This window comes from Anguilla rostrata, chromosome 2 (genome assembly GCF_018555375.3).
Source record: "Anguilla rostrata isolate EN2019 chromosome 2, ASM1855537v3, whole genome shotgun sequence".
Classification (NCBI taxonomy): Eukaryota; Metazoa; Chordata; class Actinopteri; order Anguilliformes; family Anguillidae; genus Anguilla; species Anguilla rostrata.
The window spans coordinates 42,128,730-42,147,398 of record NC_057934.1 but is presented as its reverse complement, the minus strand read 5'-3'; the positions used below and the strand labels follow the sequence as shown (position 1 = coordinate 42,147,398).

At 59.9% G+C, this 18,669-nt stretch overlaps 1 protein-coding gene across 1 annotated transcript in view; it reads right to left on the bottom strand.

Moving 5' to 3' along the window:
• The window catches only part of capn15 (calpain 15), a 51,787-nt gene that overhangs the window by 8,813 nt on the left and 24,305 nt on the right, over nucleotides 1-18,669 (bottom strand). Inside the window, 5 exon segments of the mRNA XM_064323336.1 lie at nucleotides 151-276; nucleotides 2,440-2,663; nucleotides 5,493-5,676; nucleotides 6,782-7,020; nucleotides 12,870-14,469. Of these exon segments, the coding sequence (XP_064179406.1) occupies nucleotides 151-276; nucleotides 2,440-2,663; nucleotides 5,493-5,676; nucleotides 6,782-7,020; nucleotides 12,870-14,469 (2,373 nt within the window).

Below are 18,669 nucleotides of genomic sequence, written 5' to 3'. Positions count from 1 at the left end.
AATTAAATAAATGATACAGCCCAATCTCAAGCAAAATAGTTAAAATCTGGAACCTCTCGAAAAGGTAAAGCCAAAGAACCTCTGAATGGGGATAATTCTGACCAATATTTAGATGGATCTGTAAATATTCTCAGGCACACCCCTCCTCACCTGTAGCCCTGAACATCTCGAACGTCCAAGATGGAGTAGGCGTGTCGGGGGCGCAGACCCAGTGACTCATACATCAAATCATCCACCTTCATGTTGCCTCCGCCACAGGACGCCCCCATCAAGAACCTGGCAGGCAGAGACAGGCAAGCACAGGCAGACAGACAGACAGACGGATGGTCAAAATAGCTTGTACTGTGATGTCACAAAGACAATGATGAGTGAGGGAGAACCAACTAAACATACTGTGATGTCACAAAGATAACGAGAGAGAAACACCTAAACGTACTGTGATGTCACAAAGATAACGAGAGAGAATCACCTAAACGTACTGTGATGTCACAAAGATAACGAGAGAGAATCACCTAAACGTACTGTGATGTCACAAAGGCTAAGAGGGGTAGAACCACATAAACAGTTCCATGAATTGTACATTGTGTACTGTGATGTCACAAAGACAATGAGGCAGAAGCACCTCGGGTCCACGAATCGTATAACCTCTATCCTGAATATTACCCCGCCTTAACCAATGGCTGCCTCCAGCTGTAGAGTGGCACCAGCAAGGCATTCTCAGCGTTTTTTCATCTCCAGCCGTATTTGATTTTAAAAATGAATGTCATTCCTTATGCATGAATCTCGGCTCCCTACAGCAGGGTGGTGTCGGTGCTCATTCAGAGGCTTATTAACCCAACGAACAGAGGGTGTGGATCCCCAGCACGCGGGACCCCTTAACCGCGGCGGCACTCAGGCCCCCTCGCTCTCTCTCCCCTCGCGGTTCCTCCCGTCTGCACTCGCTGGCGCGCGTCCCGGGGCCCCCCGGCTCAGCGGAACGCTCAGGCGCGGCCCCAACGAGCTCCGCCTCGCCGCGGTCACGGCAGGACAGGCCCGCCGGGACGCCCGCCATTCCTCGCTTTTTAACGAGGAGGAAAACGCGCTCCGCGCTGCGTCCGCTCCGCGGACCGCGAAGGCTACTCCCGCGCGCTTTCCCCTCTGACTACAGAAAGCTCTGGCCCACGGCAAAGAAGGCTAAAGGGAATGTGCACAGAAGAGCGAGGAGGAGAGGACCGCCTTCCACAGCATAAATACACAGTGAGCTCCGCGCGGTCTTTACAGAGCTACTCCGGACCGCCGTGCGCCCATCAACAGCTCTGCATCGGAGTCACTGCGTCAGCCGCTTTAGACCAAAGCGCAGACGTGGGCTGTGGGGGAAAGCGCTACGCCCAAAAGCTAACAGGGCTCAGCTGCGCAGGACGGGGGCGAGAGGCCGCTCTGTGGCGTGGCGTGGGTTCGGGGCAGCGGATAAAGCGGAGGGGGGGCATCCATCGCACGGGGCCAGGCCTGAAGCCGAGACCGCCTGCCATCCACAGTCTGCTTTCGCTCACATGTGCTCTGAGGGAATGGTGGCAGAGAGACATATGGAAGGTGCCAGTCAGGCTCCGCCCCCGGGGCACCAGATGGAGGCAGCGTGGGATTACAGGTCCTCCGCGCGGCGCTGGCAGCGACAGGCTCTCCTCAGGGGAACTCGGAGGAGGACGCGCAAACGGAGGAGGCGGAGACTTCTCAAACCGGAGCGCGTAGCGGCGAAGCGGCCCGGCGTCCGCGCGCGTCTGAGAGCACCTCCGAGACTGCACAGCTGCCAGGCTCCTGTGATCTGTAATCTCTCACAGACGCACGGGGAGACGCTCCCTACCTCTTTCCCAGCTAAGGCGGCCTCCTCTTTCACGCTGGGCTCAATCACACGGCTTATCTCCGGCACCGCTCAATCTCCAGCTCTACGGAACAAGCCCTGTGCCTCACCTCCTCCTCCTCCTCCTCCTCCTCCTCCCTGACTCACCGTCTCCCCCTCCCTCCCTCACTCCCTCCGTCCGTCCCTCCCTCCCTCTTCCCTTCCTCCCTCTCTCCCTCGCTCCCTCTCCTCCCTCCTCTCCCCTCTCCTCCCTCTCCCCTCTCCTCTCCTCTCCCCTCTCTCCCCTCCCCTCCCTCCCTCTCTCCCCCTCCTCTCCCTCCCTCTCCCTCCCTCCTCCCTCCCTCCTCTCCCTCCTCTCTCTCCCCCCTCTCCTCCCTCCCTCCTCCTCCCCCTCTCCTCCCCTCTCCTCCCTCCTCCCTCCCTCTCCCCTCCCTCCCTCCTCCCTCCTCCCTCCCTCCCCCTCTCCCTCCCTCCTCCCTCCCTCCCCTCTCCTCCCTCCCTCTCTCCCTCCCTCCTCCTCCCCTCTCCCTCCCTCCTCCCCTCCCTCCTCCCCCTCCCCCTCCCCTCCCTCCCTCTCCCTCCCCTCCCCCCCGGTGCGGGCTCACCCTGCCTCCTTGGAGCTGAGCATCTTGGCCCAGATGAGGTCGGTGTCGATGGGCTCCTCGCGCGGGTTGGTGGAGCTGACCTGCAGCATGAGCGAGTCGCAGGGGGCGCCGGTGAGCGTGGCCAGCCCCTCGATGGCGCGGCCCGCCTGCAGGGCGAAGTAGGAGCCGTGCAGCTTGGCCAGCGCCTTCTCGATCAGGGCCACCCACAGCTGCTTCCTCTGGGCCTGCGGAGGGGTGGGGGGGGCACACAGAGGGGACACGGGGGTCTCAGCCTGATCATCACACCGCCGCCATGTTCACACGCACACAGCTACGCGATACGGCACTCAAGGCCGCGCTGTACCCCGAATACAGTCACTGATGCAGGGGTGCGACAGGCACAGAGCAAAGCAGAGTGCCAGCAACCCCCCGTAGCCATGACTGTGTTTACCATACAGCGCTACGGCTAAGTGCCGTATTGCTCTTATAAAACAGTTACATATTACATAACATATATAAACATATATCAATCTGTTTTCTAATATTATTTGTAAGTGACAATTTGTGTATGGAGTGATACTGCGTACAAACTGGCTGTTAGATTGGCTGTTACTGCATCGGATTTACAATAGCTGAAGAACAGGGTCTCAGCCAATCAGCATCCAGAATCGAAAACACATGCATATGAGGATATACTTTAAAGCACTCTAAAAAAGCGATTCTGAATCTCAAGCGAAAGGCTACGAAGTGCTCTCATGTGACACTTGAATGCCCAGGCTTTTCAAGTGTATTACACGAAGAAGCACTTTGAAACAACCCTTCTGTCACAGGAAACAGATGAACTTGGGGGAATCTAGACGGGCCCGTTTCCTCTGAAGAAGCTTGTACGGTGAAAGCAGGTTACATCAAAACACGGATAAAAATTTTATGAAAAATAGCCCCGGTGTGAATGTAGTGGGTTTTTTTTTTCTCCTCAGATGAGGCTAGATACAGAAACCTACTACAACAGATTCAGCTGAGCTTTTTTCCCCCATTGTGGAAACCTGCAGAAGGCCAAACAGTCATTAAAATTCAGCACAACATGAAGCAGGGGGGCAGAATGCGGGTCCATCTGTACCTGCGTTCTTTATCAGAAAGCGGGGAGGGGAAGACGGAGAGAGCGCCCCCTCTTTCAACCTCAGCCCTGCCTTCCCATTCCCCTGGTTCAAAACCCCCATTAGCGCTGCCGCTCCTCCTGCTCCTCGCCACATTGGACAGGCATGCCGCCACTCCAGAAATAAGGAGGAGCCGCGCGCCGCGCAGACCAATCAAACGAGTGAAGGCAAATCGCCGCAATCTAACGCACGACTCAATGGAGATTAAGCAATAGAACTTTCCAGAACCGCGGTCCGTTCCGGGCACAGCCTCCGCCGTGGATCTCATCGGCACTTCGTGAAGCCAGAGAAAAAAGAAACTGCCGGAACAAATAGGATTCTTCCACGTACCCCGCTCAATTAGACTATTGATAATTCTGGCGGAGTGGAAAGCGGAGAGTCGATGGGAATTTGAGTTCTGTTCTGGCCGCCGCTCTCTCCGGCGCTCCGTTTACCGCTCGCTGGCCGCATCGCGCCGTCCCCTGATCCATTAATCCATATCAGCGGGGACGGTGAGGAGAACCGCGCCACCATTAGCCGGCCGCGGGAAAAAGAGGCAGCCTCAGTTTCCCCGGCAGCACGGGTCATTAGCTATCGAGCGGGACCTCCTCTCCCGCGGCGTTCCTTCCCCATGGAACGCCGCCGGCCGCTAGCCCGGCGCTCAGAGCCGTTCAGCAACGAGGGCATTCCTTTGCACCTATGGCGGAATGAAAACCCGCTCGGCGAAGGTCAGGCGGGCGCGGTGGGAGCGGGCACGGCGCTAACCTGAGAGACCGGGGAAGGACGCGCGAGCGCCGCCGCCGCTGCGGACCCGAGCGTGACCTCGGCTAGCGCGGAGCGGGGAGCGGCGAGCGCTAACGTTTTCCCGCCGGGACGAGAGCGGCGTTTGGGCCCCCGCCGGCCCCCGAGGGAGACCGGCAGGGTGTGAGGCGGTCGGGGCCCATGAAAAACGCAGAACCCGTTGAACCCGGGGAAGCTGGAGAAGAGCACTGAGGCGGGAGGGCGGAAGGAGGAGACACGCCCGCGCGCCCGAGAGAGAGCGGAGCGCCCCGGGACCCCGTCTCTGCCCTTCATTAATGCGCAGCTCTGCGCCCTCGCAGCTGACCGTGTCACACGGGACAGTAACCATGGTGACGAGCAGGGCCGGCCTGCATTTTGACACAGCTCCTGTCACATTACCTTGAGCCCGAAACACAGTGAGTGGATGAGAGGCTGTTCATTTTCTGCTGTGTGTGTGTGTGCCCATGTGTGTGTGTAAATTCTCTCTGAATGAGCTATAGAATCTCTTGCCGGACCGTAATGTGCTGCATTCAGCATTATGGATATTGCAGCGCTCTGCTTTCCTGAATGAGGAGAGAGGGAAGCTTGTGAAAGGGTGACTGAGGAGAGAAGAGCTTGTGAAAGGGTGACTGAGGGGAGAAGAGCTTGTGAAAGGGTGACTGAGGGGAGAAGAGCTTGTGAAAGGGTGACTGAGGGGAGAAGAGCTTGTGAAAGGGTGACTGAGGGGAGAAGAGCTTGTGAAGGGGTGACTGAGGGGAGAAGGGCTTGTGAAAGGGTGACTGAGGAGAGAAAGGGTGTGCATTTCATGTGTGTGTGTGGTGGGCACAGTGGTGTGTAAAGTGACTGAGGAGAAGAATCTTTAGCTGACTGAATGGTGATAGCATTAAGGATATTGAGAGAGCCTTGTTTGCTGATGAGGAGAGAGGGCTTGTGAAAGGGTGACTGAGGGAGAAGAGCTTGTGAAAGGGTGACTGAGGGGAGAAGAGCTTGTGAAAGGGTGACTGAGGGGAGAAGAGCTTGTGAAAGGGTGACTGAGGGGAGAGGGTGAAAGGGTGACTGGGTTAAGGTTCGGGGGCCTGACCTGGGAGAAGAGCAGGTAGGGTTAGGGTGAGGGGGTTAGGGTTAGGGTGAGGGTGAGGGGGTCAGGGTGAGGGAGCTGACCTGGGAGAAGAGCAGGTAGCCGTACTCGTCGCAGGGCAGCATGTCGTCCACCAGCACAGTGATCCAGGTTCCGTCCTTGCAGAGCCGCACCTGGTACGCCCCCTCCTGGCAGATGGCCCGCGTGATCATCACCCGCTCCACCAGCTCGGGCCGCTCCGCCAGCACCGCCAGGGCGCTCAGGAACCTGCGGGGGAGGGGGAGGGGGAGAGGGCGGGGGAAGGCGGGATGAGTCGCGCCGTGCACATCCACGGGCTCCTGCGCGCTCCCGTGCTAGGCCGCCACCGCCGCTGGAAGCTCGTGCAACATTAAAACCCTGCCACTCTGACGAAAGCTCTCGCCACTAAAGCCGCTGTAGCCCGCTACGTCCCCGGGAGGGAAGAAAAGGATAAATAAATAAATAAATAAACAGAGAGGCGCGCGGCGCGCTTCACCCCGAGGCCCCGGCCCAGCTTAATGTCCTGCGACAGCGACGCCCGGGCGTCGGCGCGGAGACGCCTTTGATCTGATGGGACCCGACGTCTGTTCGAAAATGACATCGACCTCGGGCCAGCGGCCGGGGACGCGCGCCTCTCGCTCCGCTTCCTGTTCCGGGCGGCGCGGCGTCTCTGGATGGGAGGAAGGGCCGCAGGAAGGATACGGTGGCGGTCAAGCGGACGTGAGGGCGGCGGCGCAGGACGCCGGGGGCGAGAGGGAACGGCGGGCGGAGGCTGTTACAGCGTCTCTGGGTCTCGGCGGGCGGGCCGCGGCGTTTCGGGCTCGCTGTCGCTCTCGGGTAAACCCCCGCCTCGCGTCCCGCACAGGAGCGGCGGTGCTCTCATTACTTCTTTAATCAACACACTTGAGTACAGATGACTTTTCCACTGATAGATTATAAACAGCCCTCCTCTGTGCGCTGGCCTTTATATTCCATTATAACAACATTAAGTGGTCCCTGACGCACCAAACCACACACCACACACACCATCACCACCAACAAACACCACACACACACACACACACACCACACTCACACCATCAAACACTCACACCACACACACACACACACACACTCATCCACTCACATCAAACACTACACAACCACACACACAAACCACACACACACACAGTCAAACACGCACTCACAAACCCACCCACCCACACACACACACACAGACTCACACACACACTCCGCACACACACAATACTGCTCACAGGACACACACACACACATCTCTCACACACACACACACACACACACCGACTCACACACACACACACACACACACAGGCAGACACAACAGACATCACACACCAGCGAGCCGCAGACCGCTACGCAGCTCCCGCAGTTTCCCAGCAGGCCCTGCAGGATGTCGGAGGGCCGGGGGGTGCGGAAGACGGACCACTTGACGCCGCGGTCCTTGAAGTTGTTGCAGTTGATCTCGTGGGGGCGGAGCCACTTCTTCACGCGCTGCTGCACGCTGTCTCCCTCCGGGAAGCCCACCGATCGCGGCCCGGGCGGGAAGCTGTCGTCCACAAAGTTCACCGCGTTCTGCAGCCGGGAGACAAGTCAATCACCACGGGCCACGCCCACTCCCCGGCCCCAGCGCAGTCAGGCCAGCACAGCTGCGCTTACACGACAGCATTCCCATCCCTGCAGGAGGAAGCTCACTGCACAAACAAACCACTGACCCCCCCAGTAAGACAAATAGGTCATTAGAATGTTCCTGACTGAACATTCTAATGCTGATGTCACAATCACTACTGCTAATGGAAGGCACTGGAGTTCTAGAACACCGCTTTAGAATTTAGTAAAAAACGTGTAAGATCACAAATAGGTAATTAGAATGTTCCTAACTGAACATTCTAATGCTCATGTCACAATCACTACTGCTAATGGAAGGCAATGGAGTTCCAGAACACCGATTTAGAATTTAGGAAATGTAAGAAACAATAGTATAAATGTTCCAATGAAATCTATGGATGTCACACACTACGCAAGAAGGAAGGGAGTTCAGAACACGATAGATTGTGAAACATTCAAGGTAATAACCAGCGCTGATGCCGAGAGAGAAGGCTGTCCACGAGCAGTCACACAAACACAAACGCCTAAATTCTACAGAAGGGTTAAAAGTGCCTCTTTTCCAATCTGCAGTCCTGCTTGGTTTCGGCGCGCAGATGAGCTGCTGGCATCATTAATTCAGAGGCCTTCAGGCCAGCGCCAGGGCTGGAAGACGTGCCGCGTCCCCAGGATCGACCACCACCAATTATTCATGTGACAAAAGGCAGAGACGGGCCGCGGAACAAACAGCGCGCTCAGTCACTAGCCGCGCTCCCCCCGCAGACTGACAGTCCCCCCACACTGCCGCACACCGCCCTCTCCTTCACAGCACAGCGGGACAGCGCCAGGAACCCCACCGCCGCAAAACCCGCCGTCTCCGCGGCGGCTATCCAGGATCCGCCGCTCGGCAAGCGGGAGTGAATCACGGTCGCCATAGCCCCATAATCACACTATTGATCTTCTGACTGGGGCCAGGGAAAATAAACTGAATTGACCGGGTGCAATTATTGAATGATTATCGCATGGAGAAAGGAGCAGTCCTCCAATATCCATAATGCTGAATACAGCACATTACGGTCTGGCAAGAGATCCCACAGCCCATTCAGAAGTTTCACACACACACACACACACACACACACACACACACTCATCCGCGTGCACGCATGCAAACACACACACGCGCACATGCACACATTCACACATTAACACACACACACACACACACACACTCGCGTGCACGCATGCAAACACACATGCGCACATGCACACATGCGCACACACACACACACACACACACACACACAGCCACACACACAAACACACACACGGACACACACACACACAAGGGCCACACGAGCACACACAACAGCACACACACACACACACACGGACGCACACGCACACACACACACATGCGGACGCACGCACACACACACACACACACACACAGATTGGAGTGCTAAGGAAAAGGAATGGCGCAATGCTGGGTGAAGGCAGCAGAGTTGGAGCAGGCCTCAGGAGCAGGCCTGAGGAGCGGTGCTGTAAAGAGGATGCTGCCCTTGCACGCGCTGTAAACTTTGTGGGAGGGTTAATGTCTGCTCGTAAAACTGCAGCGCTCCGCTGCTCGGCCGCGCGAGGCTAACGGGCTCCTCTCGGGTCGAGCCGCAGCCGCGGTCCCGGCCGCGCGCAGCCGCGGGACGCCGCCGTCCCAAGGACACTGCGGTCTGGCGCCCGGCGGGTCAGAGGGGCGGGGCCGGGCCCCGGGGGCATCGAGAGACCCGGACCGCCGAGAGACCGCGAACGCGCGCCGCGTCGCTACGGGTTTCAACGGCTCACCCAATCAAAAAAAAGTGATTTAGCTGAGATGTGATAACCAACCAATAGCGTGCCACACTGCTTTTCCCATCAAAAACCACAAGCTGCCGCCTAGCGTAAAAACGTAATCAGCACCAAAAACAAAGCCGGGGGGTAACGTTTAAGGATGCATCAGGGGAAATCCCACAGCGCAAAGGGTCTGACTGTGATTGTCTGTCTGACACATAAATCACAGAAGGACCACGGTGGGGGGTGTGGGGGGCGGTGGGGGGGGTTGGGCTGCTTTCAGCAAGAGAAGACCTCTGATAACCACCCAAAAAACCAAGCAGGTCAGGACCGCACCGACATCAAAAATGCACACGATGGCGGGCGGGCAGGCGGTAATGAGCACCACCATTATGGAGGACAAAAAAACACACAAACCAATAATCTAAATGTGGAGACAACACACCCTGATGGCACATAAAAGAGCTTTCAGCCCCTCCCTCCGAGCGGATCTTTTTTTCTCTTCCTTTGTGTGTGTGTGTGTGTGTGTGAGGCACAGACAGCGGCCGGGCTGCGGAGGCGGACGCTGGGGAGGGCACACGATATGATGGGCTGGTTCATGTTTCCTCAGAGAGGAAGTACGGAATCTGCTCATTTCCCCCGCCAAGGACAGCGTCTTACCCTTGGAAAAAGGCAAATAAAGCCGCAAGCAGAGCTGCCGGAGTCCAACAGGTGCACAAAGAAAAAAGGGAGTGCGCGTATATATTTATATGTATTTGTGTGCGTGTGTGTGTACAAGTGTATGCGTGCGTGTGTGCATGTGTGTGTGGGTACTTGTTTGTGTGGGTACTTGTTTGTGTGTGTATATTTTGCTGTTTCCCTGTGTGTGATGTGATCGGCTCAGACCCGCGGGGCTCTCTGTGACTCTCAGCCCCGCCCCCTCTCCCAGCGAGCGCGCGCGGGAGGGAGGGAGGCGGCGGTGCAGCTGGCGGAGACACAGGCCTCCCGCTGACTCAGTCAGGCTCCGGCGCGGCCCCGGCGTCTCATTAGCTCCGCGCTCATTAGGGAACTCCCCCGGCTGCCGCCAACGGGGGGAGGGGAGGGAGCTGGCACGCCCCTCCACCACGGGCCACGCCAGCGCTGTAACAGCCCCGCCCCCCGCCACCCTCACCCCAGTCCACCCCGAGCGCGCGATCCCACCCCCCCCCCGGCCTTCGGGCCCCAACGAGCGGGCGAGCTTAAAAGCAGAGGACCATCGTTCAGCCCAACGTCTCCGCTCAGCCGTTAGGCGGTAATTATTATACTGTAATTGCATTTTTCCCTTCAGTAACAGGGCTTAATTAATTCTCCCATATTCACATTAATGCCAGTTAATGAAAATCCATTGTTTCTTGAAAGGGACCACCGTCGTTACGGTAATAAACTCGCCGGGCGCAGTTGATAAATCAGAATACGAGGGAAAAATGAAAAAAAAAAAACATCCGCTCCCTTTGAAGAGCAAATAAAAGGACACGCCCCCGCCCTCGTTCCGTAATGAGCGTTCTCCGGGGAGCCTGTGATCCGGCTCTGCGATCCCCGACAATGAAAAGCCTTTGATGACCGGCGTTCCCGTCCCGGAGGCTAATGCACATCAGGAGCCTTCACGAGAGCGCGTTCCGTCGGCCGTGCGTGTTCGGGGCCAATCGGGAACCTGGGGGTGGGTGGGCTGAGGCTCTGGGTGGCGGGGGGGAGGGGAGGAGGAAGAGGAGGGCGGGGGGGGGGATGAACCGGAGCCCGGCGCGCTTTGGAGCGCTTAGCCTTGCCTCTCGCCCCGTTTGCACCCGATCCCCGGCGCGACACCGGAGCCGCGCCGCCCGTCTTTCTGATCCGCCGAGGCGCGGCGACCTGCGACCTCCGCGCCGTCTGCGCCAGCGGCGAGGGGGCGGAGCCTGGGCCCGGCTCCGCTCGCTGCCTAATCACCGGATACGCAGCAAATCCCCCTCCCGCCCCGCCAGATGGCTAGGGAACTGGCTTCTAACCCTAATCGCAGGTTGAATCTCAAGGTTCAATTCCCAAGTAGGACACTGCCGCTGTACCCTTGAGCAAGGTACTTAACCCGCATTGCTTCAGCGAACATCCGGCTGCATAAATGGATACTATGCAAAAAGAGCGCAAGTCGCCCTGGATACAAGCCTCCACTAAGTGCCTGTAATGTAATGAGGCCGATAAGCTGGAATGGCCTCTACTCTGCGCCTAATCTCTGCACTCTGCTGATCTGGACGTGCAGATATTAGCATCGATGTGAATGCAAATGTGGCCGTCTGTAAAGCAGAGGTACAGGGGGGCTGGCAGCCTCTGCAGAAGTATGTCCTGTACGAGTGAGAGCAGCCCTCTTTCAGGACAAACAGTCCTCCCGTGCCCGGCGTCCTCCCCCCCCCGCCCCCCGCTCCCGCCACGGCCGCCGGCGGGGAGGCAGAGCCGGGGTCCGCGCTCTCATTAGCGCTTATGTGCGGATAAACAGCCGTTGCGATCAGCGGGGGCGCGGCCGAGCCAGCTCTCGCCCGCCGCCGCTTTATAAATCAAATCATTAGCGCCGTGCAAAAACAAAAAAAAAAACCCACCGGCGTCTCCCGGCACGGCGGCCCGTCACCCAGAGACCCAGAAACCGCGGCTATTAAAAGCCCCGCCGCCGCCGGCGCCACACCGCCGCCCTGGCCAGCCCGTTTGTTCTCGCCGCCCCCCCCCTCCCAGTGAGCCGAATCGCCCGCTCGACGGTTCCCCTTCCCCCGCCGTCGCCGGGCGTTTCTCTGGCACCCTCCTCCCGTAGATTCGTCAGGCTCCTTTCTTCCGTTTCCCAGGCTAATCCCCCGCGCGGCGTCTGAAGGGGGCGCGGATGAACTTCAGACGGCACCGTTTTCGTTTGGGAGCACCCCCCGTCCCCCCCACTGCCCCCGACACCCCCTGGTGAGACCACCCGGGTCAGACCACCCGGCTCGGGGGGAGTGCGGCGGCACATTTTCGGGACTCGGACTCGGCCAAGCGCCCCCCCCTCCCCCGGCTTCATTTCGCACGTAGCGCAAACCGGCTTCCCGACCGAAAACAAAAACTGATTCCAGGTTCTCCGGATAATCGAATCAGCAAGCCGGCCACCCTCCGAGCAACACGCTTTACACAAATCAGCGCCCCGAAAAGAGGGGGCCCCCATAATGAGCAATTCGGCCCGCCCCTCGCGACCGCCGCTCGCACATCACCCAGAGACAGGACAAATAACGAGGCTAATGCTCCGCCGATTACGGGCGGAACACAGCCTCATTCAGCCCCCCCCCCACGCTCCTGTAAAACAAGCATACATCAGGGAAAGGACACCCAACCCCGAGTGGAACAAGAGAAGGAGACGAGGGGGATCTCATAAACACAGAGAGTGCCGTGAGCTGGGACCGGTTCCGACAGCGCGCCCGTTAGCAGCCCGCGCTACGCTCCCCCGGAGGCGGGCTCGCCGCTTTCGGGGATAGCAGGGGACGGCGCGGCGGAGAGAACGACTGAGGTGCGTTCAAGTTCAGCCAAGTTTGCTAACTACTTCAAACTTTTTTCCATTAGCTTTGTGTTCGCCGCGAACGTTTGCAAACATAAGCGAACGGTCTGAGAAGGTAAAGTTTGCGGCAAACAAAAATGGACGCTGGACTGAGGGAAATGTTCCCAGATGAGTATTTCAATTGAAGATGATCAGTTTTTTCAATAATGTTATTGCTAACGCTAGCCAATGCTATTATTGTTCGCTAGCTAGCAGAGCTAGCTATTTTTTTATCATCGATGATGACAGAAGAAGCTGTGAGTACAAACACTCTTGCCGCCATGTCCGTTTATGTTTAACGCAAACAATTTGGACTGTTCGTAAAAAGCCGTTCAACTTGAACTGTTCAAAGAAAACATGTTCGGTTCCCTACGAACATTCGCCTCTGAACCTGAACACACCTCAGCCGTTCCCCTGGTTTAAGTGCAGCTGTCTGAGGAAAATACCGTGGCCAATCACAGAGAGAGGAGGGCGCGGAGCGGGGACCCACCTCCCTGCAGAAGCTGACAATGTTCTCCCACAGCTCCTTGGCCTCGCCCTCGTCGGTGCGGCGGCGGGCCTCCACGTGCACGCTCTCGCGCCGCTTGAGCGGCTTGGCCACCTTGCGCAGGGCCAGGTAGTGCTGGGGCGTGTGGCAGGCCGCGCAGTGCTTGGCCTTCACGTCGTTCAGCAGGGTGCAGGCGGGGCACGCCCACTGGCCGGCCTTCTCCGGGAGTCCCGGGAGGGCCCCCGGGGGCGCCCCGGGGCCGGAGGGCGAGGGGAAGACCCGGGCCTGCTTGCGGGCCCGCTCCTTGACGGCGTAGCAGGGGCAGGAGCAGCAGCCGGGCGCGGCGGCGCACTGCGAGCAGCGGGGGGGCTGCTGCTCCTGGAAGCCGTGCAGCTTGGAGCAGCCGCAGGCGCTGCACTTGGGCGCCCCCGTGGGGTTGCGCAGGGTGCACTTGGCGCAGGCCCAGGCGCTGAAGTCCGGGCTGGACGGGCCGGACGGGGTGAAGCGCACCGACTCCCCCGCCAGGTCGATGAGGTCGCCGCGGGGCGAGCGGCACGCCTCGCACCTGGAGGCCCCGCCCAGCGGCGGCAGGGAGCAGCCGGGGCACTTCCAGGAGGGGGGCGGGGTCAGCGGCAGGGGGCGGGGCGGCTCCTCCTCCTCCAGGACGCTCAGCCGCTTGCTGGGGAGGGGCTCCTGCGGCTGCGGCTGGGGGTGCTTGGGTTTGGGGGGCCGCGGGGGGCAGGGGGCGGGGCCGCCCGCCGTGGACGGGGAGGTGGGGCTGGGGGCGGGGTTGGGGGGCCGTCCCGGCGGGGGGACCTCCCGCCGGCTGCGGGGCACCGGGTTGTTCTGCAGGGAGGAGAGGGGCCCGAACGGGGAGGACGGGGGCTGGGAGGGGGCGCGGGGGGGCTCCGGGGGTTCCGAAGGGGGAGGGGGCGAATCCTCCGTCAGGTCGATCAGGAGAGGGGCGGCGCCGGCGGCGGAGTGGACGGGGAACCCCGCCACGGGCGTCCGCACCTCCGGCACCACCAGGGCCTCGGGGGGGATCTTGGGCAGCGAGAGCTTACGGGGCCCCCCGCAGGCGGAGCAGGACAGGGCCACGGGGGTGTTGTGGAGGGTGCAGCGCGGGCAGGCCCAGCCCGACTGCGGGTCGGGGGCGCAGGCGTCCCCGTTGCTCTCCGCCCTCCGCGGGTCCTCCCGGGGGGGCTGCTGGCCGCGCGGCTCCAGGAGCACGGCCAGGGAGGCGGCCGAGGGGACGGGGGGCACGGCGGGGGGCGCGGGCGGCTCGGGGGCCGGCGGCGGCGGCGGCGGCGGCGGGGGGAGGAGGAGGAGCCCGTTGGCGGCCGGCGTGCCGGGGGAGGGCCCAAAGCCGCAGACGGAGCAGGCGCCCGCCCCCTGCTGGTTGCCGGCGGTGCAGCGGGGGCAGGCCCAGCGGCGCTCCTCCGTGCTGCTCAGGCGCAGGATCTGGTTGAGGTCGGGCTTCTGCCGCGGCGCCTCGCAGATGGAGCAGCGCGGGGCGGCGCCGGCGTTCAGGAAGGTGCAGCGGCCGCACGACCACTCCCCGCCCCGCGCTGCCGTCGCCATGGAGCCTGGGGAGTGGGAGTGACTGCAGGAGAGAGAGAGAGAGAAAGAGGGAGAGAGAGAGGGAGAGAGAGAGAGGGAGAGAGAGGGGGGATAGAGAGAGAGAGAGAGAGAGAGAGAGAGAGAGAGAGAGAGAGAGAGAGAGAGAGAGAGAGACAGAGAGGGAGAGAGAGAGAGAGGGAGAGAAAAGTACGGGCATACAAGGGAGACAGACAGGGTGGGACACAAAAAGGCGGGAAAAAAGGTGGGAGAGAAGGTGGGAGACAGGGAGAAAAACAGATTAGCAACACTACACTTGAAATGAACTGCCCACCTCAGGGAGCAGGAAAACCCATCGACACACGAAGCCCCGTGAAGGAGAACCGGAGAGAGACCGTGCGAACGACCGGGAGCGAGTTCTCGCGAGCGCGAACAGAGAGGCCTCCTCGTCTACCGCCGAAGCCAGACTATCCGCGCCTCGCCTGCTGCTCGAGTTTCATTATCAGTGAGATCGATTCCGCGTGTCACTGTTTCGGGAGGCGCAGCGACGCTCTGGCACGCGCACATCACGCTTGTCATGGCCTAGCGGTGTCGGGACACAGGCGCGGCGGCGGGGGTGAAATAAAGAGACGCGTCTGCTGTCACGGCGGGGAGCTGGGCGCTGCTGCTCTGGGTGTTATGTGCCCAGGCCGGCCCAGGGGCCGCTCAGACGCTCTGCGGGAGGGGTGAGCTCAGGCTGGAGGTTTCCACAGCGACAGCCCAGGACTCCTCCGGGAAGACGCGAGCTGCTAAATAAAGCCAGCATGCTAATTAAACACACGCGCACGCAAACACGCACGCACAGACACACAAACACACACACGTAAGCACAAACACGACCACACGAACGCAAAAAAGTACACGTTGACACACTGAACGCAAACATACACAAGTACAAACACAGAAATTAAAGCACAAACATACACACAAGCACAAACAAACGCAAACACGCACGCAGGCAAGCACAAACACATGCAAACACAAACAAATGCAAACACGCACGCAGGCAAGCACAAACACATGCAAACACAAACAAACACAAACACGCACGCAGGCAAGCACAAACATACACGCAAACACAAACAAATGCAAACACGCACACACATACACACTGAGGAGGTGCTGAAAGCCAGCGTGATGACAACAAGCGGCGAGTGAGAGACTGGACGCCATTTCGCACAATGCGCTGAACACGCCGCGCTCCTGTCACTCCGGCCTCGCGGCGTCTGCCTGCGTTACGTCCTCGGAGACGGCCGCGTGCCCGCCGCGGCTCTGCCTCCCCAAATTAGCCCCCCCTCCCCCCACCCGCCAGGCCCGCCGCTGGCAACAGCGATTCCGAAGAGTGGAGACGGAACAATCCGGATCATCGCTCTGCGCCAGGGCCGAACCCGGGGCTGCCAGCTGGCCTCGCGCTACAGACCCGCGCTCCCGTTACTCCACAGGCCAGCGCCGGGGCGAGCCGCTAACAGCCACGCTCGTCATCCAGCCACGTAACCGAGGGCAGACGCCATTTTACAACACGCAGAGCGGCCCCACCTCCCTGCCCTCGTGACCGCTTTTCAGCGTCCGTACGAACCGTGTGAGGTTTGACCCCCTTTTCTTGTTCCGACCCCTTCGCGGGAGGGTAAAGGGAACAGAACGGACGCCCCGTCGGCGCTGGCGCGTTCGAGCCCGAGCCGAAACCCCGTACCGCGAGCTTCCGCGCTCGTTGAAAACGCACTCGAAGCTGGCGAGTCCTGATACTGAAATGTCCCCCGTTTCGCTGCTGGTGCTGGCAGGGTCATAATGGAGCCGGGAGCCAGCTGCTGCGTAAACTGCGGTCACTCTTCAGAATTTCGCCGGGGGGGGGGGGGCGGGGCACGGCAGTAAACCACTGAAAGGATGAATGCGGGCCCAGCCCAGCCATCAAATAATGAGCGCACAGCAAAACAGCAGCCAAGGCCGCCACGACGACGAGAAGACACGGAACAACAGAGCCCTGCTCAATTATTAAAATCAGACTTTTTTAAAACCGTGGCCATAATGTATCCCTGATTAATCTTCAACTGAGAGCCAATTCTGCTAGGTTAGGCTCAACTTGCATACTCTCAGACACGCCGTGCTTGTATTCTCCAGCACGAAGGAGGCCAGTTTGTTAAAGCAGTAAAACCCATGCTCCATTTTGTGCGGCGAACATTCGGCACCGACGCGGCCTACATCCCTCCACGCTGCACGTGGAGCGCGTACGCCTTCTTGAAAAAACATAAACAGCGGCGTCAGCGATAAAATCAGCCCCTCACAGCCCATCACGTTTCATATCCATCTCAAAAGCCAGTGGTACCCACAATGCACTGCAGCGTCGCCAGCTGTGTTCGCCGTGCCCTGGGCTGGAAGGGGTCGGCGGATTACAGAGCGAGAGCGAGCGGAGCCGCGGTCGCCGGCTCAGACCTGCCGGGGCCCGATGGGGCCCGCGCTGCACCAGCCGGCCCCTGCGGGGCCCGGCCCACTCTGGGCACAGTGGGGCCGCTAACACACCGGGGCCGCTAACCGCACTTAGCGCAGCTCCATTGAGTCCTCTCAGGCCGCCGCGCGAGCGCCTGCCAGTGAGAGCCCGGTAAGGCTCCCGCCCCCCAGAGGACGCTTCCAAACGCCGCGCGTGCGGGGGCCCGGCCCGGGACCGATAAGAGCGCGGCGTGTTTACCGCGTACCCGGCCCCAGGCGCGGCGTCAGGGCGTGGCGTCACGGCCGGCTTTGTGTCAGGAGTCATTATGAACGTCAGCATTGTGCATGCGACCCCCCCTCCCCCCTCCCTTACCACTGACTTATTCATGGGATAATAGGTACGTATTCACAACGGCTTCCCGAAATAGCCCCGCTCCGAGGCCGATACTCCTCTGGGCACGAGCCCCTCCTCCGGCTCCCGGGCGAGGTGAGGCAGAGGAGCGGGCTCCGCGTCCGCACGCGTGTGAGGGCCCGTCTCATGCTGAGAAACACACACAGCGCGCCGTGAGTGATTCACTCAGACACGCGCGGCGGGGCCGCCTCCATAACAGAGACGCGCCTCGCGGCGGCACGGACCGCTCAAGCAGAGCCGGGGCGATCTCGGCCCGCGGGGGGGGGGCTGATCAGGGCGTCGCCATCTGCGGTTTGAGGTTCACTCGACTTCACCACGGAGCGGGGCCGCCGGTGGGCCGCTGGGGGACCGCGGTCAAGGCTGCCCCCCCCACGGGGCTGAGGTGGGCCACCTAGGCCAGCCTACGATAGAGCACACACAGACACAGACACAGACACAGACACAGACACAGACACAGACACAGACACAGACACACACACAGACACACACACAGACACACACACACACACACACACACACACACACACTGTACGCACCCAGCGAGCAGCACCGTTTCCCAAGTGCCTTAACACGCACGTTCAGAGCGGCTGCCACTAGAGCGGTCACCCCGGCTGTGGAAGTGACATCACTCTGTCCCCTGCACACTTAACTAGCACAGGCGTGTGGCTTCCGCACTGGCGACTGCTGAAACCGGGTGAGAGTGTAAAAGGGGCAAAGTTACCAGGAGGACTCTGGGACGCCGTCAGTAAGAACGCCGCGGCGCGCAGAGTCTCCTGTTGCTCAGAATAGCGCCACTTCCTCAGACAAGGCGGGCCTCCATTAAGCTCGCCGGCTTTTAAGCTGCACTCAGGGCCGGCCATTAGGACACTTACTGGAGAGCCCGTGATGAAAGCAGGTGTCAGTCTCCGGAGGGGGCTTTGAGCAGCGCTCTCGGGCCCCGCCCTGCTCATTAATAATGCAGCGAGTGTGGCGTGGGAGGGGTCAGGGCAAGGGAGGAGGGCGTGTAGGAAAGCTGGCACCAGGGACCAGGACCAGAGGCAAGGGCAAAGAGAGACTGGGGCACACGAGGACACCGCTACCCGTGTCTGAGCATGCTCAGAACAACACAGCCGCCACCACATTCCAAATGGAAAACACTCTCCAACATAACCGCATAACTGCAACCGCAACATAAGAAAACAAAGCTAAACAAACACCCAGGATTAATGCTTTGTTAACCAAACACACGTACATCTGCCTTGTAAGATCTACCTCAGCTACTTTTCTGAGGGATAAAACATTTTTTTAACATTAAAAAATTATTCAAGAACAGAGACAGAAGCCCCCCTCCTCCTACACCACCCAAGGACCTTATAATCGAGGTCACATGATCTA